Below are 26,517 nucleotides of genomic sequence, written 5' to 3'. Positions count from 1 at the left end.
GTTTGAGTATATATCCACTGGATGTCAGTAAAAGTCAAGGAACAGAAAACAAAATGAGATGTTGCAAATATGTTGATCTCACTTTCAAAAATGTCAATCAATTGTTAACCACAAATTTTCAGGCAGATGAATGACATTGTACCAGGTACTCAAATTGTATGGAATATGGGACACTTTGTCCTTGTCTTTTCAATGACAGACAAATCTTTCCTTGTCTTAGAAAAAGTCTCAAGGTTTTTTTAGACTGTAGCGAAAACTGAACCATAAAAGTTGTACAACTGTGGTGTTCTTCACCTGAAAGGGCTGCCATTTGTTTCAAGCTGATAAAAAATACTACTTCCAAAGAAGCCAGAAGAAACATTGCTATTTACTGTTGCACTTGTTTGTACTTCAGTAGGATTCTTTACCCAGAGATCCTAAGAAATCTCAACAGTGGTTTTTCTGGAAAGACATCATATGATAAATCATAAATTACGTAAATAATGAAAGGACTTAAAAGCAGGGCATCTACAATGCTGGTGCTATTTCTTCATTCTGCAGAAGCATCAGGAAGTACACTGCTCACACTTTTGAGGATCTGAGATCTTAATGGAATAAGCTTTGAAGACCTCTCATCTCAAGAACTTTGAACTGTAGGGTTAATTACTACTGATGGCAGTATTCATTTAACTTGGCAAAAGAGCAGATTGTGACCTACAGAGCTTTAGTTTTAAAAAAGCTGTCTCTATTATGTGCTGCATGTATTCATGCAAAGCAATTTTATCTAAAAAATAGTTCCTGGTCTGAGCATGTTAACAGGCTAAAGTTGTGGGTTTTTTTTCCAGGAGAGCTCTAGGATAGATGAGATGAATCTAGCACTGGATTTTATACCTACTCTGCCTCTTGCAGCGTATGGGTTCTCCTACTGCTATTCACGTAAAGGTTTTCAAAAATGTCTGTGAAGTTTGCTGCAGTTGGGCAAAAGGAGCTCTCACCGGATTGTGCTCCATTTTAGAGCAAGATTTTCTAAAGCTCTCCCATCTTGAGACCTACAGATTGGTCAGAGCTCATTTAGCCTCTAAATTGAATATTAACTTTCTGGATTCTTAGCTGAATCTCTGGTAGTCTAAAGTGTAGTGTGGGTGGCTGAATCAGTAGGTGCAGCAGTTCATAAATGGAGTGAAAGAACTTTTTGAAGGTCTTAAATTCAACTCTTGATGAGGATGACAAACTTGCAGAAGCTGATTAAATTGTCAGTGATTCATGTGATGACTTAAGGCTCTGTGTTTTACAGAAACTTCACTAAGGAAATCCAGTGTCATAAAATTTCCTTGGATTGCTGTGAGTTTTTTTTTTTGTTTTTGTTTTTTTTTTTTTTACTTTTTTTTTTTTTTTTTTTTTTTTTAAATTTTTAGTTTGAAATGATTCAAAGGTTTTAGCAAACTCTTCCCACTGAGGATAATCCAAAGTCTATTTTTAAGAAGACAAATGTATTATCTGTCTTTATGTTTGCCTTTCAGTTCCTTCACTTATCTACAGATAACTTTTCTATTTGTTTGAAGCCCTTTTCCACATATCTGATTGGAGGGGTAGCAGAAATAGAGATGACAGGAAAAGAAAAAAAGAAGACAGCTACAGAGAGTCGAAATAATCTCTCTGTTGCAAATGAGGTTACAGTCATGCACTCTCTTTTTTTCTTTTTTTTTTTTTTTTTAACTCCTGTTTTCCCAGGAGTAGTAGTCATCTGGTCAAGCAGCAGTGTGCACAGGTAGCACTGTCACTTGGCTAGTCCAGCATGGAGTGTTGGGGGAAATACAAGGAGAAGGAAAACCACTTGGAACATAGGAGAGAGAGTCAGCTGAGCAGGAAAGGAAGCATTAGGAGATGTAGGTTAGGAATCCATAGTTAATATGTTTCAGTAATTCCATTTGTAAAACTGCTTCTTGGGGTCATAGCTTCACAGGAAGACTGGCTCACAGAAAGCAACAGGAGCTGCTGGAGGCCACCAGGGCTCTCTCTTTGAATGCATATGATCACTGAGAACAATGAATCCTGCTGGGAGGTTGTCTTCAGTGCCTCCTTTGGCAAATATCTAATAACCTTTGCAGGCAATCTCTTCTGGTGTTTCACTAGCCTAAGCTTTGGACTTTTTCCTAATGCCAAGACCAGATCTTTCTTGCTAAAATTTAAGTTTATTATTGCTTAGATTGCCCATTCGGAATACACTGAACTCTTTTCATGTGTGCAGAAAGCTGTCTTGTCTTCAAAAATAATCTGTATTACTCCGTGGAGAACTAGATCAAGTTCTGATTTGGTTTCTGAAGAGCTTCTGGTAAAAATTCAGTGTAGAAGTTGACTATAGTAGTAGATTATAATGCTCATCATACTATATAAAAAGCATTCACAATACCACATGAAAATTTTTAAACTATATCATAGCCCATGGCTGCTGCTTTTTACAGTTTTCTTAAAAAAAAAAAAAAGTATCTTCCTGACTCTCATATAAAGTTGTTTTTTCTTTGGAATTTTCCAGTAAAACTTTTGCAATTTGGCAGGAATAAAAATATAAAAATGTGACTTGAATGGAAGAGCTACATCTTACTGGCTGGTATTGGAAATGTGTGTTAAAGACCCCATTAAATTACAGAAGTTAATAACAGTTAAATATTAGATAACAGTGAATAAAGTTAATGTATTAAAACTATTGGTTAAAATATGGTAGGGAGAAGGACTGGGTAAACTAATAGGAGTTCTTATAGTGTAGAACATATGTGAAGTTTGAATACCTGAAATATATAGGACATACCATGTGACAAATTTAAAGTTGCTTCTGAGTTCACCTGAAAGGTTAAATTTTAGAAGGAGGTTTTGAATACTTAGTACTCCTTTATAATTTTTTCCATGTAATATCACAGTCTATAAATGTATAAGTGTATTTTTGCAAGCACATTTTGGAACAATGCACCCATCCTCAATATGAGCTGAGCAGGCTCCTCTGCTCAGGCGGGAGGTGTAAAGTGCTGTACAGAAAATTATCCATGATCCTTTCCTCAATGCTTTCTTTTTAATCCAGAACACGGACTTAAAACCAGAATAAATTGATGCTTAACTACTAGGTGCTAACCACGAGGCCTTTCTAACACAGACAGTGTCATGAGCCGTGTGTCAGCTGGTTCAGCGCGGGACTTTTTGCTGCATTCCTGTGTTGCCAAACACATTAGCCATGTGAACTAACAAAGTGATTCATGGTGTGGTTTTTGCAGCACCTCTGTCATATCATTTTGGCTGCCTACAACAGTGTCATAGAAGGCTGTGGTTCATGGATGTTGGGCTCAGAGGTCTGATAAACATGCCTATAATCAGCACTTTTTATTACTTAGTTTCATGTTGTTGGTGTTGATATGGTGCCAAAGGACTTTATTAGATGTAGGAGTGCAAAACAAGTAGAGGGAGAATCCTAGCTGTGTAGGGCTTTAGCTTAAGCTGCAGGAAACAGTAGGAAGAGGCAAGAAATGAAATTAAGTTTGATATGGGAGAATGAATCATGAAGCATGCGGTTTTTGGAGGCTGCATATATTTCTTTATGTGTTTTATACCCAGTTCTAGTTGACATGCATGACTGTACAGCCTGGAATGTGTTAAACATTTTTGAAGGTATTTAGAAAAGGGCAAGTTGGGTTTAGTTGTCAGCGCAGTGTTACCTGCATTGTTGAGGTATTGCATAATCTTGCCTATGTTTTATAGCAGGGGAGGGATTATTTTAAATCTGATGCAAAAATGGTTTCATGTTTGCACTTGACCGCTTTAAACATTCATAATGCATAACATATTTTCAAGCATAATTGAAGTGTTAAAATATACTTCGATGAAGATTCCTGGAACAAACAGTTATTAGACTCTTTCATTGAATCTTCTAGTTATTTTTCTATAACTGAGACTATCCACCCCTTAATTAAAAAACCTTTGAATCTTAAAACTGCTAATTATGATAAGTAATGCTTGGTTGCTAATGGTTTATTGGACCTGCTGCTTTCCTTAAGAGGCAAGTGTTCTCTGTGGTCTCCATTTGCTTTGGGGTAATGTGATTCAAAGAGGGCTAAATGCAGGTGTAGTTCTAATTTTCTCCAATGAAAATGTCATTCTCCTAACACTGAATTTGATTTTGCCTGATGATGACTGCATTCTGGCAACACCTTGTGGGTATGTCAGCTTCCTCTATGTTATGTACAGTGTACACATGTAACAGGAAAGATGGTCCTTGTTCCTTTTTCTCAGGATTTCAGTTTTCAGGAACTTGAAAAACGTGATTCTCTTGACCAGCCTTGAGAGTGGTGTCTTTTCTTTCCCCATCACCACCTCCCTAAACTCTGAAATCATGTCAGCAGTGTAATCTTTGAATTCAACAGTAAGAGAATATAACAGAGAGACTATTGTGAGGGATGAATGCCCTGGTAATTGATTTGAGATGGCATTCATATCTGGAGAGTCTTTTGTTTGCATGTTGTTTTGGAATGCTGAGATTTTGAACTTATAATGGAAATAAGATGGATGAAGTATGAGCTATGATGGACAGAGAATGAAGTGCATCATTATGAAAAGAGCAGGAAGAAAAGAGACTTTTGAGGCTTTTGTTTGTTGTGGGAACCTTAATGAGAGAACATGGCTAACAGATGCAAGGACTCAAAGTCTGTGGTGGCAGGCATCAGTGCAAAACCCAGTGACAAATATTTCTTGCTGAGTAGAGCAGAGAAGTAAGAACTTGGGAAGCTTGGAAGATGTGGAATATGGGCTGGCAGCAGACATTTGCCATGTATATCAGAAACAAAAGGGGAGTTGGGAAAGAAGGTGCTGCATAGAGGACATTGAGACAGAAACTGTGATACTTTTCTTTATTTCTTTTGCTTTTGGGTGTGAGAATTTCACATCATTGAGTTTTCAGGAACTAAGAGCAACTACTTTCAGTCCACACCCAAAACAAGTGAAGAATAGCAATGAAATGAGTGACTCAGAGAAATGACTGACTCTAAATCCAGCAACTGATTGGATGGAATGCTTTCTTGAGTCTTAGACATCTGTATCAGACTTCTGAGCTTGTTTTGGTACTTGCTTTTCCAAATATCTGGTAGCTGAATATTTTCCAATCCATATTTGGAAATAGTTGATTCATTCATAAGGATAATATTCATGCTGTTCAGGAAATCCAGTAGTTGAATGATGCTATAATACTGTCTGTTATTTTAATTTCTAAAATAGTATCAAATCATTTTCTGAGAACTCTATATGAAAACACAAGGGATAGGAGGAGCTACCTTTGAGTGACTCAGGTAAACCAGAGGAAATGCTGGTCTTTTATTTTAAAAAGTTGATATTTAGTTAGCTGCTCCTTGTCTCAAAGTATAAAATATTGCTAAGTGATATTTCCTTTTATTGATAAGACGGGGTCCTGTACATCACATGAGTTGGAATTCTTCCCAGAAAAACCTCTGAACAAGAAATTGGCCACCACATAGTCTACTCTTTGCTTACATTGCAAACTTGCTGTTGTGTTTCTTGTAGGATTAAGACGGACTCTCTATGTGTGGGTGGGACCAGGATATAATTAAGCAGTGCTGTTAAAGGAATATCAGCTTTGAGTGATAGGAACAGGAATATTATGTGTGATCTTGTAGTTCCCCGATGTAATTTGTATTGGGTTTCAGGTCAGAGCTATGGAACAAACCTGAAGAAAGCCAGATCATTGGGTTTTGGAGTACTACTGGACATGCACTTTTGACTCAGGTATTGTCTCAGCTACGGAGCAGGGGGAGAGGTTTCTCTGCCAGCTGATGATGAAATCCTGCAACCATCTGCCTGCAAATAGTGTGGGGTTTTTTTAAACATTAAGCTCACATTTGTTTCTCTCTCTTTTCACTCTTTTTAATGAACTTATCCATGACCTCTTCCTGGGATAAAGAAACCAACCCAACAACAAAACAGCTTATAAGATAAAATTTTAAGCTCAAGTCCACAGAAATGGAGATGAGGAGTTTTTTGAAAGAATACATGTTAGTGGGAGACCCAGTTTGCATCCAAAGTCACTGAGAAAGGTTATGGCAGAGCAGAGAAGAGAATGCAGGTGACCCCACCACAGCCACAGACATGCCCTCCCTTTTTTAGTTTGGGATTTTTGGGTTTTGTCTTTCCTGTTGCACTTTTGTTTTTCTCTCAATACCTTCCATGGCCCTGCATGCCACAAAAATAGTCAGGAAAAACAGCTTTTTTTTTCCTGTTTTCTCAATGACCTTTTAAAAGTTTATAGACAGTCAGAATGGAGCTTGTTGCCATAATAATTGACTATAGAATCAATAAAGTTAAGATGGTTGCTAAGGAAAGGCCATGTATAGTCGTGATGTAAGCCTGAGTGCCACAGCCCGTCCTGTAACAAGAGAGAGGCTTTGTGGGGTGAGGGTGTGGGTGTGTGTGTGTGATTCTTCAGCAAGGAGGGCTGCTGAAATCTGAATTCAGCTTAGCAGTGTTGATTTAATGTACCTTTCTTTGTTATGGCAACAGAAGGGAACATATCTTTTGAAATATCTAATCTTGCTTCCCTCGTTGACCTTGTTCTTGATAAACAGCATTAAATATCCTTGTAGGAAATATGCTTTAGTGAGTGTGCTAGAAGTATGTGCAGATTCACATAGCTGCAGAAGTGAAGAGCAGTGAGCTACTTGTAATACAAACTGAATTAGCCCCTCACCTTTTTCCCATCAAAGTTCACCATTTCAAAGGAATCACCCCAGATACAACAGCTTTGATGTTGTGAGAGGTGAGTTCTCATCCTTGGCTGCTTTGGAGGCTTATCTCAGCATGTAAAAATTTTCTGTGCTTGTAAAGCTTTAACTCAACAGCTGCTGCACTTCTGCTTTTCATGGTGGCTGAAGTCATGAAGACTTCCCTTCAGCCCTGCCATTCCCAGCAGATCTTTTGGCCTTTTGGAGGTTTGGCAGCTGGTCTGACTGAGAAGGACTAGATAAATGGCCTTGCTAGCTGGGCAGTGGCATGACTATGGCTAAAGAATCAGGTTTTGGGTGCCTGCACTTTTCCTAGGCTTTGTGGTGTGCTTCTTGGTTGCGGCTGGACCATCAGACCATTGTGTCTTGAACAATTGTTGAACAAAATGAGATTTAAAAAAACACAATATAGATTGTCAGCCCAAGGTTACTGCACAATCAGAGTGAAGTGTTAAGTCATAATGTAAATATTTTTACTTCAGGTGTTTATAAAAGTAATATAGAGAACAGGATATCTCAGAAGTGTTTAATGAGAGAATTAGGAATGGTTCCCTTGAAGGCCTCCAAATCAGACCTTGCTTAAGGTAGCAGCGCTTGCAAACCACAAATGTTTGGCAGAGGAAAGAAATTATTTAATTGATTTCTGGCTCTCATCACAAAATAAAAGCCCTGGAAAACTGCTAGCTACGATTCTTAGAGAGACCAGCAATTCCATCACCATAGAGATTTATCCTCTTGAGCTGCTGTTTTCCTGAGTCAGGGTTAACACTCTGGCTGGGCTGATTACTGCCAGTGCTTGTATCTACCTTACCTTTGCAAAGAGCTTTTGCTCCGGAAAAGGTTAATCAGCCAATCTGGAGGTCAAACAAGACATGGAGAACAAATATCACTTTGCAGGTTGTTCCATCAATGGTAACAGATGGGTATTAGTGCTACAGTCTTCATTGTGCCTAGTCCCAATCTGAAAAATACAGAGTACCTCATGGACAGGAGATCTACAGATTTGTGTAAAACAGGATTATAAAATTGCTTGCATAAGCAAAGTTTGATTAGTACTTGTTTTCCTTTATTTTTTTTACTCTTGGGTTTTAATTTTTTTCATTAGGTTGGTGTGAGTCACTGTTGGTGAGAGTGCAGGAAGGGGTGTGTTTTGAAGAAGGTAATATAAAGGCCAAGAGATAAGCTGCATGCATTCCAGGTTCAGGGAGTATATTTTGGAAGGTTTTGGCTCTACAAGTGGCAAACTGTAAATACAGTTAAAGTATTTTGGTATTACAAGCCAATGGAGCTTTACTCTTTTGTGTCAGCTATCAATCAGCAGTCCTCAAATCAGTTTTAAAGGTTTCACAAAGGCTTAATATTGCCCTTGTTTTACTGAATTTGGTTTTTGTTTTGGAATTTCTGCAGGGTACCTTGTCAGTATGTTGCTTATAAATGATATTGCTGTGGGATGGATGACAGCACAGAGCACAGCTGGAAAAGACACACTTTACGGGCTCTTTCCTTGCCTTAAATATACTCTGCAGGTTTAAGATAGCTTTCTGCACTTTTGGGGTGACCCCTCCATGCTCCTCAGAGGTGCCTGGCCAGCTGGCCATGCTGAGATATTAAAGCAGAAGAGAGAGAAGCTCCTCCTTCCTTCCCTACTTTTTCTTCTTAACAAGCCCTGGGCAGGAGCTGTGGCTTCTGGTACATGTGCTACACCCGTGACCTGGCATCTGAGTAGCTCTGCTTAATCCACACGTGTGTAAGTAGGGCTTGTTTCTGCTGCCTGTGCTTTGCCCTATTGATGATAACAATCTAGCCTTTAGAGTGTTTTCTACTTGGCAAAATCACCCATAACCAACCATTGTTTAGATTAATGCTGACCTTGTAACTTGTGATGAACCCAAGACCTACGCAAACAGAAAGTGAATAGCCACAGTTGAAAAGTATCTTATCAGATATTTGAAAGAATAATAAACAAGAGGAAGTGGATAAAAGAATGCCTTTCAGTGAGACCTTATTTAGAATAGAGCTTCATGGCCTGGCTTCTGTGATGATAGAGTGGTCCAGTCAAAGATAACACTGAACCAATGCTGTTGTACTCCCATCTGTCACCTGGCCTATAGTGACGCAAGGATGTCCACATCATTGTCCCAGACTTACTGCCTAGCATCATTTCAGGGCCTGCTTTGGGCAGTCTGGTTGATATTGTTGCACTTCTGTTGCTAAATATTTATAAAATGCATTTACGTAATTGTACCTTAACATAGAGTATAATAACTGAGAATTTTGTCTTTGCAGTGTCTGGGTTGGGGATAATTTACAATTTCCCTGCAATTTCAAGGAGGGAAGAAAAAAAGAAAAAAAAGACTTCCAAATTCAGATTTTCTTTCACTATGTAAGTCCCCTATTGCTTTTGAGTCCAGGAGCCATGTTCAAGCAGTTAGTCAGACTTTTGCCTTTGGAGAAGGGCTTTTCAAGGCAGGTGCAGAAAGCCTTAGCTGGCATTAGTGTACCTGGACTGCCACAAACCACCACGGTGAATAAAGTAGTAGCAGCTCTGCTCTTTCTCCCATGCTGCCTTTGTGGCCTCCTTTGGGGTGCTTCTTGTTTTAAATGGTTTAAAATGCAAAACCAATCCAAGGCGTAGAATTGATCTAAATGGTCATCTAAAGCCTTAAGGCCAAATCAAGCTGTAACTATTAATATGAGTAATTCTATTGATGTCAGTAGGTTTTCTCACTTAAGCATAGAAGATTTGATAGCTAGGTTTTAAAGTGTCTAATGGGGGTAAATCCCCAACCAAACAGAAGCTTCTTGGTGCCCCTTAAACTCAGGCATTTTGGTTTGGTTTTTTTGGTGGGAGATGGGGGGGATGCAGGGAACAAGAAACATCTGAAAATGTAAGCTGAGCAATGGTTTTGCTTTCTAAACTTCTATTTAAGTGTAATGACTAAAGAAGTGTATGGGGACACCAAGGTGTGCAAACAGACACCACCTGAAGCCACCCAGGCTTCTGGCTACTTTTTCTTGACTGGGATTTGTTGGGTTTCAGATGTTCAGCTGGCCAAATACAACTTGGGAAGGAAGGAAGCAAACTTAAAATCTAGTAAATGCAATGAAGAGGAATTAATTGCTTGAGATTAAGAAGATATTACAAACTGAAGGTAAAAAAATGTGGTTTAGTTTTAAAATTCCCCTGCTGCAGTCTTTAGCTTCCTAAAATCCGAAAAAGGCCCCTAGTGCCTAGATGCTTTTCTTTTTTCCAGCCTTTTCAGTTTACCTGGTAAAGTATTGATTCTTTCTTCAAACTGTGCCCTGCTGTACTGTTACACCAGTATGTTGCTGCTGTTTTAAACTCGTAGTCACTTATCCCTGGGAAATGCATGTCTGGAGGACTGCAGAAAGAGAAACTCAGGTTATACAGCTGCACCTGGGAAGTACTGGCACAACTGGGAGCAGAGGACAGAGAGGAGGCTGCATGTCCAGCCTTGGCTTCTCCCCTGTGTACACCTTAGCTGCCTCACAAACCCAACCTCTTGAAGGAGGAATGACTTTTGCATTGAAGAAGCACTGATTGCGATTCACTGTGCAGAGTTTTGACACTGTGCACTTTAAAGGGAACATTTTGAAGTTAATCTCTCTGGCAGTTCTCTGCTATGTGAGGTTGAGTTTTATGAAGCCAGCGCTGTAAAATGGAGCAACTTTGGGTTGGTGCAGTACCTAAGTAATCCCAAGAGCACTTTGCAAAGTGGCAAAGTACATATGAATACAGTGTGTGCGTAGGCAGGAGATAACAAGGAGCTGAGGAGAAGAACAGTTTTGCAAGGGAGGAGGTGGAATGAAGTGGGAGTGGGGCTCCAAGCCCCAATGCTGAGCCTCTGCTGCACCTTTAGCTGCTGCATGGCCGGGCAGGAATGAAGGACAAGATGCCAAGGGGACAGCTGGATGAAGGCACAGGGGCCACAAGCAGGACAAACCTGATTTTGCATAGGCCTCTGGGCATTTTATTTCCCTTCATGTCTCTGCCATACCAGTTCACAAGATATGACTGGCAGCTTTGCCTTGCAATTTATTTGATCATGGTAATTTTTTTGACAGGCTTCCTTGTGATTTTTTAATATATCAAATAGAGTTTAATAATAGCCTGCTATTAAGTCCTTTTGTTTCTCCCTTGGGATTTTCTTATGACTGTTGCCTCTCTTACCTATTTGAAGCTCTGAATCTCTTTTCCAACTGTGAAGAACTTAGCAGTGTGAATGCCTGCATAATATGTTAAAACATTTAGCAGAATTATTGCTATGCTTAGGAATTAATAAATGCTAGTATTGAGGGTAATGGAAGGATAAATCAGGCTTGCTTAATTTACAGGGGTATTCCTATTAAGTTCAGCAGGATGGACTGCACACAGGATGGTCTCCAGAAGGATTTTATTTTATTTTTAAATTCAGATCTTATTTCCACTCATCTTTTGAAGATGAATTTTATCATTGGCTCCAGGATCAAGTGACCTCTGAAGAGAAAAACCTCAGTGAGAGCAAAAGTGAACAAAATAAAGTAAATTCTGCAGTATATATAATGGCTTTGAATTATCAGAGACGGTAAAAGGAAAGTGGCTACATGCATTTAATCAAAGTAGGGTAAACACATCTAAATGGTACCTAATGGTACATGATTATGTTTTGTAATGGGGGAGCCAAAATCCTCTTCCTTATTCCCCTGATACTGCTGATGCTGTATCTTTCGCTGCCTATTTTCTGTCTCCACACATGGTAGGCCCACCTGTTTTTTTCTGCTCTTTGCTTTTACTGGTATTTTTCAAGAAACTCAGAAATACTTGTCTTCTACTCATTCTCTTTGTATGCAGTGTTGAAATTGGGATAGCACAAAACCTGATCTCACCCATCAGTATTTAAGTGTGGAAAAGGAGACTCAGACCTTTCCTTATCTCTTCTCATCTGGTTGTTCATCCCCTGTGTGATCAGATTTCTCCCCCTTCCCCACTCAGACTTTACTGTGACCTCTGCCAGAAAAGCTATATGCCAGATGTGGCTACATTTTGCTGAATTTGGAGTCAGAGTTCACAGGTAGATACTGGCTTGTGCTAATCCCTGATGGTGTTTGCAGTGTGAGGGTAACGTAACAGTGTTAAGCCCTGCATGCCAGCAACAGATTTACAGTTGTGGTGTACTTGTGGGAGAGGGGCATAGCACCAGTAACAGGATGGCTGCTGCTAGGAGCTCTACCAATTCAACCCTCTGCCTGTGTGTTGGAAGGATAGTGGAAAAGATACTTAAGTGTGCCCACACACCCACATCAACAATAAGGATCGTATAGGAAGAGGAATTGACAGTGATTTGCAGAGTAATCACTCCTCTGTAGAAATCTTAGATGTGCAGAAGTCCTCAGGTTCCAGAAACTGTCCTCAAGGCCAGTCAGCTCAGAAGATGATTTTGTGATTTGATCTTTCCACTGGAACATATATGGATTGAACAAATTTCTTGATTTAAACTTTTATTAAATGAGGAATATTTTCCACGATATTATGCAGCCAAGGATTATTCCTTTGTCTGCGGTGTGAAATTCCTTTAGTCTTTTTACTTTTTCTCTTTTGTCTCTTTTTTTCCTCCTTTGCAATGTTTGCAATGACATTAGTTGTGACCATTGGAAAGAAATGTTATTCTGCTTAGCTAATATTTTGGTTCCTCTTGCATAGTTAGAGGACTTCAGTAGAAGTCTGAGTTGAGGTCACACACCAAAGCTGTATGGTGGTGCCGGCTAGACAAGAACTTCCATATGTGCTGAAGAGCATGGCTCATGAGATCCACTCACAGTGAAGGAGACAAAATTAACATTTCAAAAAGTCTGGTAAAATAACTTAAAGGAAGAAAATTACATCATAGAATGGCTTGTGTTGGAAAGGACTGTAAAGGTCATCCCATTCCAACTCCCCGTCCATGGGCAGTGACACCTTCCACTAGACCAGGTTGCTGCAGCACCATCCTACCTGGCCTTGAACACTTCCAGGGATGGGGTGTCCACAGCTTCTCTGGGAAGAATGTTCCACTGTCTAAATCTTACATTCTTCTGAGTTTCCTCACAGGCTTTCTGAAACAATCAAAGCCAGCAGAAAGCTCCAAATCCAAGTTAATTTTGAGCCATCAGCTATGAACTTTTCAGAACCCTTAGGCCATTAGCTGTAGCTATATAGCATTTTTCCCGAGCATTGATAAGTGATTGATGATGCAAAACCAGGCACGTTAATAGAAAGTGACACACGTATTTTGTAACCAATAGGAATACGAAGTAAAGAAGAAAAAGTACTGCTCCCTTAGTGAAAAGATAAAGAAACTTCAATCCCCTCCTACGCATCATGTCCTGTTCTGTTCCCCAATGCAATAAAGACAAGAGGGATCAGAATTTATTTATAATTTTGGCATCAGGGATAAAAATAAGTGGCTGAAAGTCTGTGGAAGTTCTTTGTAACTTTCTGAATTTTTAAGTATGAATAGAGCGTATGGAGAAACTGGTATGCACCCTTTTTCTTTCCACTAGTTTGTCATTGCCTCTGGATTTTTGTGTCCCAAGTGCCTGCTTATTGCAGGAACCAGGGGGCTGAATCACTCCAGGCAGCCCACAGGTCTGGTGACTTCATTTCCTAGGTTATATAAAATCCAAACTTCCTAACAAATTGTCTGCAGGAAGTGTTTACCACATTGATACAGAACAATTAGAGTGCACAAAAACCTGACCAGGTTGAAAAAACAATTACGTGAAATATTGACATTATTTACAAGGACCTTTAAACACGGCAGAAGAGTTTCCAGCCAGTGAACCTCCAACCAACCTACCTATCTGAGTTCTGGAGCAAAAGTATTTAGTTAGCTATCAGGGATAGATTTAGCATGAAGGGTGGAGACCTGCGTGGAAAAAATGCAATTAAAGCATAATGCCTAGTTTGTTCCATTCTCTCTAATAAATTGCTCACCTGTGTTGAACAACAGATTTTATATTAATATTTGTTAGCATGGATATTCAGTATGTCTGCCGAGGTCCCTAGAGTTAGTCTGGATTTAAATAGTCCAATTAACAACTGAGTACGTTGTTTTGTGTGGGGAGATGGCCTCCTACTGCAAAAACTTGCTGCTGTTCTGAGGTGTTTGGAGCCATGAGGAATGAGGGCTCCCTGCACTGGCATGGGGATGCTGCAGGAAATAAGGTTGGGAGAAACAAGAACCTCCCATTAATCTCTCACTCCACAGAGTTAAAAGTTAGACAAGTATTTCCCCATCCTATATAGTCTATGGGCTCTTGGGTACCTTTTTCACACCAAAAGTGCAGCTTTTCTCTGACAAATCATTCTTTATAATATGAATCAGCAAGAAAACAAAAAGAAGCAGAAAACTGTTGACAGCATGCCACTATTAAATTCATGGTTTTGCTTTCTAAAGACCCCAGCCAAAACAAACAACTTCTTATGGAGCTGTTATTGGCTTCCTATGGAAGCCATGTTTGGTAAACCTTGAATCTGTGACCAAGTTCTGTTAGTTAATTTTATGTTTTGCAAATTCTCATCAGGATGGCAAGCTTCTGTTCATTTAATACTGCAAATTATACTTATCAAAAGAATTTTTATCAACATGTGTAAACAGAACCTTGGCCTGGAGTTTGAAAAGAAGAAGGATGCAGCTGCTGTGATGTGCTGTCCAGCTTTACCTTTATGCAGAAGATGAAGCAGCAGAGAAATTGGAAAAAGTACATCTTCACATTCAGCTTGAAATGTGGAAATGCAGAAAGCAAGTCAGCAAGCTACGTAAGTGAACTGGTATTTGGCTGTTTCAGCATAACTTTAAGTAAGATCTGAAACAGATATTGCTTTGACTGCTATTTTGTATGCAGCAATGGAAATTTGTTCTCTGAATCGTGACTATCTCAAGAGTTCTTGCTTGGAGGTGGAGCGCTCACCTCTAGGGAGTCTCCAGTGTAACTTCTTGTCTTTAGATTCTTAAGTCAGAATCCTTGGTGGTGCATAGGACTTACTCAAATTCAGCCACTAAGGGGATTGGTGTTACACACCAGTACTGTCAAAGGATTAAATTTCCCAAATGAGCCACTTAAGTGGCGCACAACTTGTTTTAGCCACATGTTTTCTGTTATGGAAATTCCCTGTTAGGACTATTTGTCAGAAGGCTAATTGTTTAACTTTTGGGTTTTTTGCTTTTAGTTGATAGCATTCAGATCTCTTGCTATGAAATTGCAGCTTTCTTTAGTTTTCCAAGAAAACCTTGCTTCTACTAAGTATCTGGCTAATTTCTTCCCTAACTTCAGTGACGTGTTTGGCTATTGCAGGGTCTTAAATGTGTTATTTTTGTAGAAGGCTGTAATACTGCAGTCTGCAAATTTCCCATTTAAAACAGCACTCATTTTTTTAAGACCATCTCCATTTTATAAAAGGAGATGGTCTCACTTTCTTATTTCTCACTTTAAGTTTTCTCATCTGTGAAAGGATTGTGATATTTCATTACTCTGACAAAATGCTGAAACCTCTGGACAGCAGGACTTGTATGGCTCTTAAATATCATGCTACACCTAATTCTGTGTCAGGACTCCTAAATAGAAAAAGCATGATTTTCAGAGATGGGATTGAAATACAACTGAAATGAAACCTAGAACATCACTCCGTGTACATTAAGGTGCTTGACTATATTGACTATAGGAATCAGGATTTCATGAGGGATTATTACTATGTGCTGAAACTGTCAGTATTTCAACTTGAACATAAACAAATATAAGGCTAGGGACTGTAGCTTTTACATCTGAATCTGGAGAGAGTTTGACATTTACAAAATTACAAGCTTTTATTTTGTTGCAGTTTTGGCAGATCCAAAGCATCTCAGAGGGGGCATCTAAAATTACTAAATACTTTTAAGCTTTTGGCCTTAGAGTTTAGGCTCTGCTACCCATTTTCTCTTTGCTGGGATGCAGCCACTTAAAGCACAAGTTATAAAGATTCAAATAGAGATAACTTCTTCAATTCATGTCATGATTCATGTTGGTATCTAAAGGTATCTAAAGCAATGTACTCCAAATTTATGCTAAAACTTGTAAAGAGAGCATGCTCTTAACATATGTTTCATGTTAGAGAATGAAAAAGCCTTTTTGCAGTTTGACTCAGCTTTAAGTTGTATTGCAGGCCTTGACTATGCATGGGGACATACATGTAGACTGAGCTCTTGTTGTAACAGTAAAAATTATATGCCTTTGATGCATCATTTATCGCATGAATCAACCTTTAGCACTATTAAACTGCTTGTGGGGAATTTTTTAAAGACTGCTTGAGCCCTTGAGAATTCATTCTCTCTATTCTCAAGTCTGCCTGCTATCATGTTAAAACAAACAAGTAACTTCCCTACCCTCCTCATGCCCAATCAATCCTGAAGAAAAAACTGTCAGCTTTAGAAATATGGTAAATGTGGGGAGAGTAAAAGACCTTTTTTCTTTTTTTTTTTTTTTTTTTAATCACCTTGTCTTTGAGAAGGAAGATCTGAATGGTGATCATCAGAAGTGTCTGGAAAATACATATGTAAAGAGCTTAATGGAAAATAGAGCACATACTTTTCTCCTCTTAAAATAATAAAGCGAAAACAAATTCTGAGTGTCTGGGTAGGAATATAATGGAAGCAAAGGTGATTGTTTACAATGTAGTAATAAAGCCAGGAAGGGTGTTTTCAGCTCTGCTTGCTCTGCTGCATGGCTTTTGAGCTATCATGGCAAAGTGTATGTGAGAAATTGCCATCATTATACTGAATCTGGAAAAGGTAGATGCAATTATCTCCGTGGGCTTATTGTGCCCAGGGAGCTGGGCAGTCCTTAGGTCTCTGGAAATCTGTAGCCAGGGTGGGGTCTTGTTTGGTGTTTGGCTCATAGATCTGTCGCTGAGCTGCTGTGTCTGATCCCTTGAAGTGGTTTCTCCAATGTGTTGTTCTGGCCTTGCCTTTCCTGTCCTGGAAAGGCTTGAGGCACTGATGCAGAATCAGCTCTCACCTCATATTGCCCAGGCACTCCCCCTAAACTGGAAAAAGATTTCCATGCACAGATTAGGCAGTTCAGTGTTTGCTGTGTGATGCTTCATATGAGCTGTATAGAATTGATGGGGTGTGAGCTGATTCACCATCTACCTGTTAACATCTGTGTGCATATTTATATTGCAGGTACTTCCTGCAAGTATCCCTTGATGTGAGGCCCCTGGTTGCTCAACAGCTTTCTTACAAGTTACTACCCTTAGTAACAGATGGAAAGATCTGGCTGTTGGGAACTGTGAAGTTCTGGCTAAGATGCAGGGATATGGGATGGATAAGAAATAATAGTGTGTAGGGGCAAATGAATGCCAGCAATATTCTACAAGTACATATCTTTGTTATCTTTACTCAGCTGCAGAAGTCCCAGCCATCAGTGTCAAAGAAAAGTTCTGTAGAGTAAAGGCCATCATCTTTTGTCAGCCCTGTAGCAGAGTGGTGCTCTCATTAGCTGTGTCTGAGGGAGCAGTCTGAGGGAAAGGTCCAGTGTGTCTCTGAACACCTACAGAATCAGAGCTCTGCATCATGGCACTGGTGGGAAGGAAATCTGATCCTCAGGCAGTACTCTGTAAAATGCAAGCAGGTTCTCCTTTTATTTTCTTTTAGTGACCATTGGAATGCCATTGGGCCACATGGAATGCCATTTTGGCCCAATCAGACAAAATTAGTGTGATTCCATTTGTATCTGTCAAACTCATCTTAACTGCAAAATAATTTGTTTATCAAATTACTTGTATATAATGTATGTCTTCCGTGTGGTACAAGACAAAGCAACTCTGCCTGTCTTTTGAAGAATTCAGATAGGATTAGGACTTCAGCAAGAGTAAAATTTGCCTTCAGTTTGGTGGAGAAATGCTAGACAACATGGGTTATATCTTTCTTGTTCTATAGCTCCTAATGCAAATGCTGTATGCTTCAGTTTGTGTCTACCTTAGCAGGATTTACCAAAATTAAGCGGGTATAAAAAAATAAAAAATATGGAAAAAATGTAGCAGAGCAGAATATTTTTCTCTGTACATCAAAAGCATTTAATCCAAAAATCATAAAAACTCTTATTCCGGCGACTAAAAACAAGGGCATTAACGGAGTCATGGTACACAATATCTTTCTACAAATCTCTCAAAAACGCCAAATATCAGTTTTCAGTCTGAGATAAACAACCTTTTTGAGCAGACTTGTACAAACTGGCAACTGGTATATGGTCCTACATGGTCCATTCACCTCACTTACAGGTTCTGGATGAGTCAGGGCTTGTCTGTTCTGTTTTTTATGTGATATAAGGAAAATCAATTCTGGTTTATACTTCTGCCCAATTAGTGTAAAATGCAGAAAGAGATGCTACAGAGATAAGTCCAGGTAAATTATCCAGTAGGTTCTGTGGGCTGCCCACCCAGCTTGCTGTTTTTGGAAAGAAGCAGACCTTCTTTTGACAGTGCATTCTGTGTGTGATGATGTTGTAGATAGGTAAAAGACAAATTGTGTTTTGTTTTGCCAATTGTGTTCAGCTTTACAAAAACAACATAGTTAAAATTGGGGCTGGGTGAGATTAGATAAACCATTTAAAATGAAGATAACCCTTTTTGATAGTCTGATTTTTTAAGTGAAAGTAGCTGTGGGCGGATGCTAGGAGGTGCAGAGAAGCAGGCAATGAAGGACATGCTGGGGAAAAAGTGTATCTCTTTACCAAGGTCTCATCCCAAGGAAATACAGGCTGTCCTCCCAAGGTCTGCAGTTCTCCCACATTTGCAGAGTAGTGACTGCCTGTGAGAGGAACATCCTGGGATTCCCCTCTGTGGTGCTGTGAAGCTGTCATTTTTAGCAATGTCAGTGCTGCTTCCTGTTTATGGGAGATTCATAGTGGGAATAAGATTGTTTTGGATTATCGCTGAAATAAAGTCAAAAGTCCTGAGAGCCAGAACTGTGGCTGTTTTGACAACTTCAGTAATCCACTCCTGTTGCTGTAACTCAGCTTTTCCACCTTCCCTTTGGTGCTTTCTCCTGCCAGGAGCTGGATTTCTGTCCCATCAAACAGTGAGGGGCTTGGTAGGGGCAAATCCTCAATGTTACACTACCCACCTTGTTGAATTTTTTGGTCTGTGGCTCGTAGCTGATGGGGACATTTTTACTTTGATTGTATAAAATAAACCTAGGTGGTTTCTCTCATCTGGAGGAGGCTAAGCATCCTGGAGGATGCTGCCTGCAGGAGAACTCACTTAGCCTGGTGTCTTTCCTCAATGCTTTCCACACTCCTCTTGTCCTTACTCTCAGGAATTTCATAGTCATCCTGTTTCCATCTGTTGGTACTGGTCTTAGTTTCCTATGTTTCCTATGACTTTTAGTGCTTTTGGTCCTCTTGAGCTGTTTCACATCATTAGTGTTAAAATGAGTTCCTGCACCTGATGGTCTGTCCCCTTAGTGTTGGGTGGTGGTGGTCTCTGTCTTCTTATCAGTCACTGTTTGATAGGGTGATGGATGACTAACCAAAATTCTTGTTATGGAGAGAAAAATTAAGAATTGTGTCTGCCAGTGAAGGATGTCATGCAGCTAGTAAAGGTTTTCTCCTTATTCCCTGAAATATCTATGTCTCTCTGCATTTTAAGCACAGGAATGGAATTAAGGGATAAAATATCCTCTTCATTATCATTAAGAACATTGCTTCATGGCCTCTTTTATAAATCAGTAACGGAGGGTAATGGAGCAGAAGGTTCTCTCTGAGATCTTAATTAATCCAAGCAGAGATGTGTGTCTGTGATGTGAGTTAGGATTAGAAATCAGTTCTAAAAACAAAGCAGCCTATGCAAAATTGATGAACTGGCCTATAAAACAATTCAGTGAATGAGTTCCCATTTGTAATGTGGCATTCCTTGAAATAATTGGCCAACACAGTCTTCATCAGAGGAGGTAGTAAAGTCTGAATGAATAATTTTATCACTTTAAGTTAATTTATGATGGTGTGGAGAGGGTGACAGATATGTTCTTTCACTGAGCCAGACCCTAGAACGTTACCATGGCCTTATAAAAAGATTCTCTTTTTAATTTTTGAGCTGCACCTTGAATACAGAGGCCTATGATCTGCTTGGGTGGTTCCGCCAATCTCTGAGGGAGGGAAGGTATCCAGGAAAAAAGTGTAAGAGTGTGTATGTGGGCATCAGCGAAGAGAGAGGGGTTGGAGGAATGACAGGCTTCCATGTCAGAAAGTGAACATCTCCCCTACGCACGCCTGCAGGAGTGGGTGTTGAGGGGAGGCTGACTGCCTGACTTGCTTCTGGAAATCTTCCATGTTTTCAGCAGAGTGAAAAGAACATTATTTTTATTGCTATTAAAAAGTGCTTCTGCACTTACAGTGTCTGTAAGTGAGTATTACAGTGGAAGGTTAGCTCAAAGTCGCAGAATGTGTTTAGTCTGATGCCTTGGGAGGCTTCAATCTGCATTACATCTGGAATGGTCTCAAAACTGAGTACAAAGGATTAGGAGGTTCTGGTGGTCAGTAGTGGGATAGAGAAAGCCTTCACATGGGGCAGGTATGTTCTTTGGTGAGCTATGGGAGGGGAAAGTGAAGGCCGTGAAGATTATCAGCAAGGAGGGGCAAGAAGAAGCATGTAAGAGGACACAGCATTGTCCAGGAGAAAGAAAGGTGACTAATGCTCATTTCCAAAGGCTCCAAGTATAGAGTGGCCTCCTCGGAGCAAAGTGTTACATTGCTCTGAAAAGAATTGTCTGGTGTATGGACTGGGGTAAGGGGCACCAGGACAAAAGGACAGTGGTGGTGCCAAATGAAAGGTGGTGGCTCCTGTGTTTCTCAGGAAACTTCCTCAGTGAGAAGAAATTTTTGCAAGGAATGAATGCTGCCAAATTATTGATTTTTTTTTTCCACCTGCTGCTTTATTTTGTGATGAGACTATGTTGCCCAACATTTCCTGTTGCTGTTTGGGTAAGATATGTCATTTCAGCCAAAAGAATATAGGAAGATGAGAATGATAAGGTGTTTGGTGGCCAACTGTCCTTTACATAATAGGGGCACAGAAGACAGGGGCTTGCCAGAAAGGTGCCTTGGATGGGCACTGTTACTGTGGCGCACTTGCTCTACCCATGCTGGATGTTGCCCTGCTAGTCAGAGGAGTCAGCTGCCTCCCTTTACTCCTCACAGCATAGCAAGTTTGATGAGTGTGGTCCAGTCTGAGCAACAGGTCTGGTGTGTTGCATTGCCCTGCCCAAGCTGCAGGGATCAAGCACAGGGCTGCTCAGTACGTGCTTCCAGACAGCCCAAACCACCTGTTCTGTGTACCTTATTATAGCTCCCCTCATTTCTTTACTCTTCTCCCTCCACCTCCGTAGGTCCTTCTGAACTACCAACTGGTTAGTGAAAGGTGGGACTAAGCAGTTTGCTTAGATGCTTTCCTGAGCCCACAGTGCCATGGGGCTGGAGTGTCTGGAGGTGGTTATTCTGACCATGGTCTTGTTATTTTTATAGTTAGATTAGGTAGCCTGCTATACTACTTTTAGGCATTTTGTGTACCCCTCTCATCAGTATTGCCACCCTGGTAACATCAGCCAAACCAGGGTGTGCAAAGTGTGCCACAGAAAAATGAGCACTGTCGACAAGCATTTTCCTTGCCAGCAAGACTGAAGTGGAAGAGTATTCCCGGCAACTCTGTGTGCTGCAAATAGTCTTTATTACCAGCAGTTAAGGATTGGATGTGATTTTAAAGAATTATATTGACATCTGTTAAACTTAACCCTTTCAAATGAAATAATTATTTGGCACAAAACATGCTTTGTCCTCTGCAGCTAGTAAAATGCAGAGGTTGAGAATGCAAGTCTTCTGTATCAAAGCAGAAGAAAATTAGTGAGATACATGACTATGGTGGCACTGTGTTACCTGAGGTGACAGGGAGAAATCACAAATCCTCTGCAGGGAGTTTGTTGGCTTCCCATGGGAAATTCCTAATCTGACAGGTCAGGTCCACTCTCATTCTTCACTTTTCTTAACGTTCTCCCCTCTTATGTCTTTTGAGAGTTAGAAACCTAATCCTCCAAGGATATAGAATGGTTACCTCCAAAGTATGGGGTGGTGCTCCCCACTGTATCCTCATTCTCCTCTCTTTCTAGCTCATTAGGGGAACCCTTGCCAGTTAGGTCTCCCAAGAACTAGTTAGACAGAAATGAGTCTGCTGTGAATATATCAGATTAGCTGCATGTATTCTTTATATTGCTTGTGAGTAAATGATTGTGTTCTCTGGGTAGTTCATAATTTTGTCTAATTTTTCATGTAATCCTCACCAAAAAAAAAAAAAAAAAAAAAAAAAAAAGGCATAAGAGTAGTGAAGGGCACAATTCCTCAGTGGAATAAAAAGAATGCAAATTTTTTTAGCCCAAGTTATTTTAGAGGGCTGACAAATCCAAAGAGTATTTAGTAGCTGTTTTGAAAACGTAATCCAGTGCTCTTTTCTGTTTATTTTGATTCCTTCCAGCCATTTTTCTCTTTGTTTTCTTTTGGTGTTTTTTCCTTCCAATTTTATCAATTGCATGCCCAAAATTCAGGGATGAGTTAAAGTGCAGAAAAGATTAGCTCCTTTCAACTTTATTGAGAAATAACTCTTACTCAGTGAGTGTCCAAAATATCCAAAAGGAAGAAAAATTAGAGTACTCTTTGGGGACCTATATCCATTGCTAGTGTGGATAATTACTATTAAGTAATTCCTAACACTTCAATAGTGGCCATAAGTGAATTTTATGAGCCCAAAAGAGCATAAGGCTAAAAGAAGCAGCAAAGTTTATTAAAAGAGAGAAGAGTGGGAGAGTCCTTCACCTTCTCTGAACATGTTCAGGGTGTGGGGGAGAGCTGGTGTCCTGACATCCTTCCATCAGAGAAATGTGTCACCTAGACAAAGTGCATGACGAACTGCTTGTTTGATGCCTACCAAAATGTATCTACTCTTCTTTAAGGTTTGGAAGTGAACCTATGTCCCGACTTGCCTCTGCCAGTGCTGTGGCAAGTCCTGTGAAGGAAGGGATATGGAGATGTTCTTTTTGAGCTCTGTGCCTGCACCCCAGTAGCTGTTTTGGAAGAATGTGGAGAGGAGGCACAGGTTAGATGAGATTTGTATTCTTACAGCAGGGGGTAGGCATCTGCTCCACCTGCCCTTCCATATTCCTGCTCCCCAAGGTCCTACAGCATACTTCTGGTTTGCACATTGTTCAGCACTGTTTCTGTCTTCTTTACTTATTGTTTTTCTAACATAATTCATCTTGTTCCACAGAGCTGGGCAAGCCTAACACTAAAATAAAGCAATGGTTTACTATCAAAGCCTAAGAAAAAAGTATTAGCACTTAGAAGGCTGATGACTATAGGAACAAACTGTATGGTTATAGTCTTTGTTTGAAGTGAGGTCCCTCCTTAGCTGTCTCAGCACATCTCACTCAAAGGCTGTGTTGCACATACTTACTTGAGGGAGATGCCCTGATCTCTTCCCACATCAGATAATTTTTTCAAAATTTGGGGGAATTCAATTTCCTATAAAATGTTACTGGTCTTATTTTTAATAACAGGTCAGTAGCAAAGCACTTTGCCAAGATCATCTGCTCCTCTCCAATAGTCAGTCTCTTGGTCATCCTCTCCCCAGAACGAGGGGAGGTTTTAGGAGAGAGCATTGGTAGCTCCATGCTGGACTCCTGCATGCACTTGTGCATACACATTAACACCTTTACACTCCTGGGGGCAAATGGCATAATTTCCAAATGTTCTTTTTTGTGGGGTGAGAGGACAGGACAACCAGAGAAGCATCTCTGAGAGATGTGACTGTAGTAATAGTTGTGACTGCACACTGATGGTGTGTAGCTCCTCTGAGGGAGCAGTTGTTGTGTGCCTCATATCTGGATTACCCAACAGTCATGCCAAATTTAGCTTCCCAACCCTGTGCTAGTGAGGAGGTACTTCACATTCCTTTCCCTCCCACCTGGAAGGGTGAAATAAAGCTGATTGTTTAAGGTGGCCATCATGAGCACAGTTGGGACCCATCTACTCGTTGTACCCTGTCAGAGCTGGTGTTGACTTCTGCTGCCAGCGCTTGTACCACTACCATAATTCTCTAGGTTGCCATCCAGAAAGCAAGTGTGGGGATGTATGCAACACGAGTGGAAGAGGAAGGTTTGCTGGATGTGGTGAGGGAAGAGCAGGCAAAAAGCTTCTGTTTTACAAAGGAGTGAGTAGTTTGGATGCATGTGTTGCCAACGGAGGTGAGAAAGGTCAATAGTTTGGCCTCCCATGACCATCCATGGTGACACAATGAAATCTGGCTGGAAATATGCAGAAGAGCATGAGTGAAACCTGGGGTTGCTCAAAATGAGCTAAAACTCTAAGTACCTTATCAATAGCTGCTTGGCACAGAAAAGGAGACCTGTAAATAATTTTTTACTTTTCTGTGTCTCTTTAACTGAAACTGGAGAATCTAATTTAAAGCTCCCTGGGAACATGAAGTTCAAAAAATTGCCATGACTAAAAGATACCAGTAAACATCTAAGTCTTTTTGAATAAATAGTGTGGAGTCACAAAAATAATGAATTATGGGCTTCACCTCAATCTTGGTGAAGTCCAGAGGGGTCTCAGCATGCTTCTTCTGATGGATATTCTTCTGATATCCCAAGTGAGTAAGAAATACACTTGTTGATTTCTTTAAAGGACCAGACAGCTTTATGAATAGCTGTTGTATTTTAGCCAGTTGTAACTAGCTGTTTGTGATGAGGGGAAGTTGTTGTTTTTGTAGTGCCTGTTATTGACTGTTTGCTGAGTTACTTAGAACATAATTAGAGAGATGAAAGACCAGTGTAGGGTCCTGAAAAAACAGTTCCTGGCCAAGTGCCTCTATCTTTTAAGACCTTTTTAGTGTACCTCTGTGATTAAAACTTTGAAAGCAAATACAGAGCTACTAGGCAAGGAGCCTATCCTGAACTTATGAGGTAAGATTTGGAAGTGCAGGTATCTGCTATTCCAAACAAGGGGCATGCTCTGAAGCCACAGAATAAACAAATGATGACTGGCAGCAACTCAGAGCAGACAAAAATTAAGAGGGAACTCATAATTAGGAGAAGCTGCTACTTGATCCAAGAGCATTGTAAGGATTTGAAAGATTTCTAAGAGGGAGTAGAAAGTAAATTGGGAACTGGTTCTGTGAGCATGAAGAACATTGGAGGTACAGAGAGAAGAAGGAGATTCCATATTAGCTGAAAATCCTGCCAATGTTGAGGGATTTCCATGGATTCTCATAGGTTTCCTTCTTTCAGACCCTTAAAATTTCTTATGAGTAACCTGATGGGGGTATTTAGGGACATCACAATAGCCATTGGAGTTGCTAGGATACTCAGTTATATTAAAGAGGGGATTAAAATTCAACTAGAAGGTGTAAACCTACATAGCATAGAATTGAGGGCAGGCAGGAATATCATGTGAAAGGTTGCCATCTCTTCAGTGGCAGCAGTTGGAAAAGATGTGATAAAAGCAGTCACAGGAGGAGGCAGGATCAGTGTGTAAGAGATTTTAAAGCAAGGTTACAGGAGACAGGCCTGAGGCTTTCTGAACTGTGAAAGAGATCATATCTAAAAATATTTTTAAAACTGCAAAATCTGTGAAGAGAATAGTGAAACATTTTCATTTCCTTCCTGGTTTTCTTTTTGAATGAAACCCCTTTACACTCCTTAATGTAAAGTTAGTATAGTAAATCTAGAGCTAATCAAAGGACATACTTCCTTTCCCAACACCTTGTCAGCTGCTGCAGTCTGTAGTTGCAAGAGGCAGAGGCACATGAAATAAACACTGTGAACTTGCCATTAAAAGACCAGCAATTTTGAGCACAATGCAGCATTTGTATCATACTATCTGAAGGAATAAGTGATGGTATTGCTCTCAAGCAAGTGTTGGGAAGGAGCCTCCTGTAGAGCACACGCACAGCCGTGCACAATTAGCCAGCAACTTACCTCTTCCCGTTTGTCACTCCAGGTCACACGCATCATTTCTCTTGCGCTTTTAGAGATAGCTACGGCCGTGCTGGCACAGCAGCCCCAGTGGACCACTCGTCTAATCTGCTGTGGCAGTTCACCTCCTATGTAGGCCACTGCAGAACAAATTAAACTTTGGGTGTTTTAGTTTTCTTCTGCAAATGGCTTCCTTCTTTGGTTCAGCTTTTCATTTGTATCAGCATTGACTTTTTTTAACTACGTGGCTCTGTCCCTCACCTTTGGCCTTGCAGAGAATCCAGTAACTGTTTTCCTGCAAATGGCAAGTGTATTTTCAAGGCCTAGGCTTTAAATGGTTTTTCTGGCAGAAAAAAAAAAAAAAAAAAAATTCCTCTCACGCCCTTGACATGAAAATAACAATGTGAACAATGGGAGCTGGCCGGAGCCAGCCTGACGCTGGAGCGCGCCGCGTGGAAGGAGGCTGAAGAGGGAAAAAAAAGCCTCTACATGCCGTGGAGGGAGGATGTTCAGCAGACTATTTGCATCAGAGTTTGAGAACCCACACAATAAAAATGAAAGTGCAGAGCACAGGCCAGCTGCCTGAGATAAGATCACATTGTTGGAAAGGGGAGAAACGTACTGTCTCCGCACTAGCTGGGCAAGGCAGCAAGAGTGCTCTGCAAAACAAGTGGTGAGATCAGACGTGCAGCCGCTCTTCCCTGGTTGCCGACGTATCGAGTGCTTTTGATTGATTTTTG

At 40.3% G+C, this 26,517-nt stretch overlaps 1 protein-coding gene across 7 annotated transcripts in view; it reads left to right on the top strand.

Moving 5' to 3' along the window:
• Positions 1 to 6,658: 6,658 nt before the first annotated feature.
• Positions 6,659 to 26,517, top strand: part of PDE10A (phosphodiesterase 10A) — a gene marked incomplete at its 5' end in the record, with an annotated part of 237,119 nt that continues 217,260 nt past the window's right edge. For 6 of the 7 annotated variants that reach the window (XM_083857578.1, XM_083857577.1, XM_083857576.1 and 3 more), the window contains one exon: positions 6,659 to 6,784. Coding sequence is in view for 1 of the 7 variants with exons in the window: in XM_083857580.1 (XP_083713706.1) it covers positions 14,514 to 14,547 (34 nt within the window). Of the gene's footprint in view, positions 6,785 to 14,386; positions 14,548 to 26,517 lie in introns of all 7 variants that reach the window. The other variant, XM_083857580.1, reaches the window with a different exon arrangement.

This window comes from Zosterops lateralis (assembly GCF_965231275.1).
Source record: "Zosterops lateralis genome assembly, chromosome: 3".
NCBI lineage: Eukaryota > Metazoa > Chordata > Aves > Passeriformes > Zosteropidae > Zosterops > Zosterops lateralis.
This window is presented reverse-complemented; position numbering and strand designations above follow the sequence as displayed.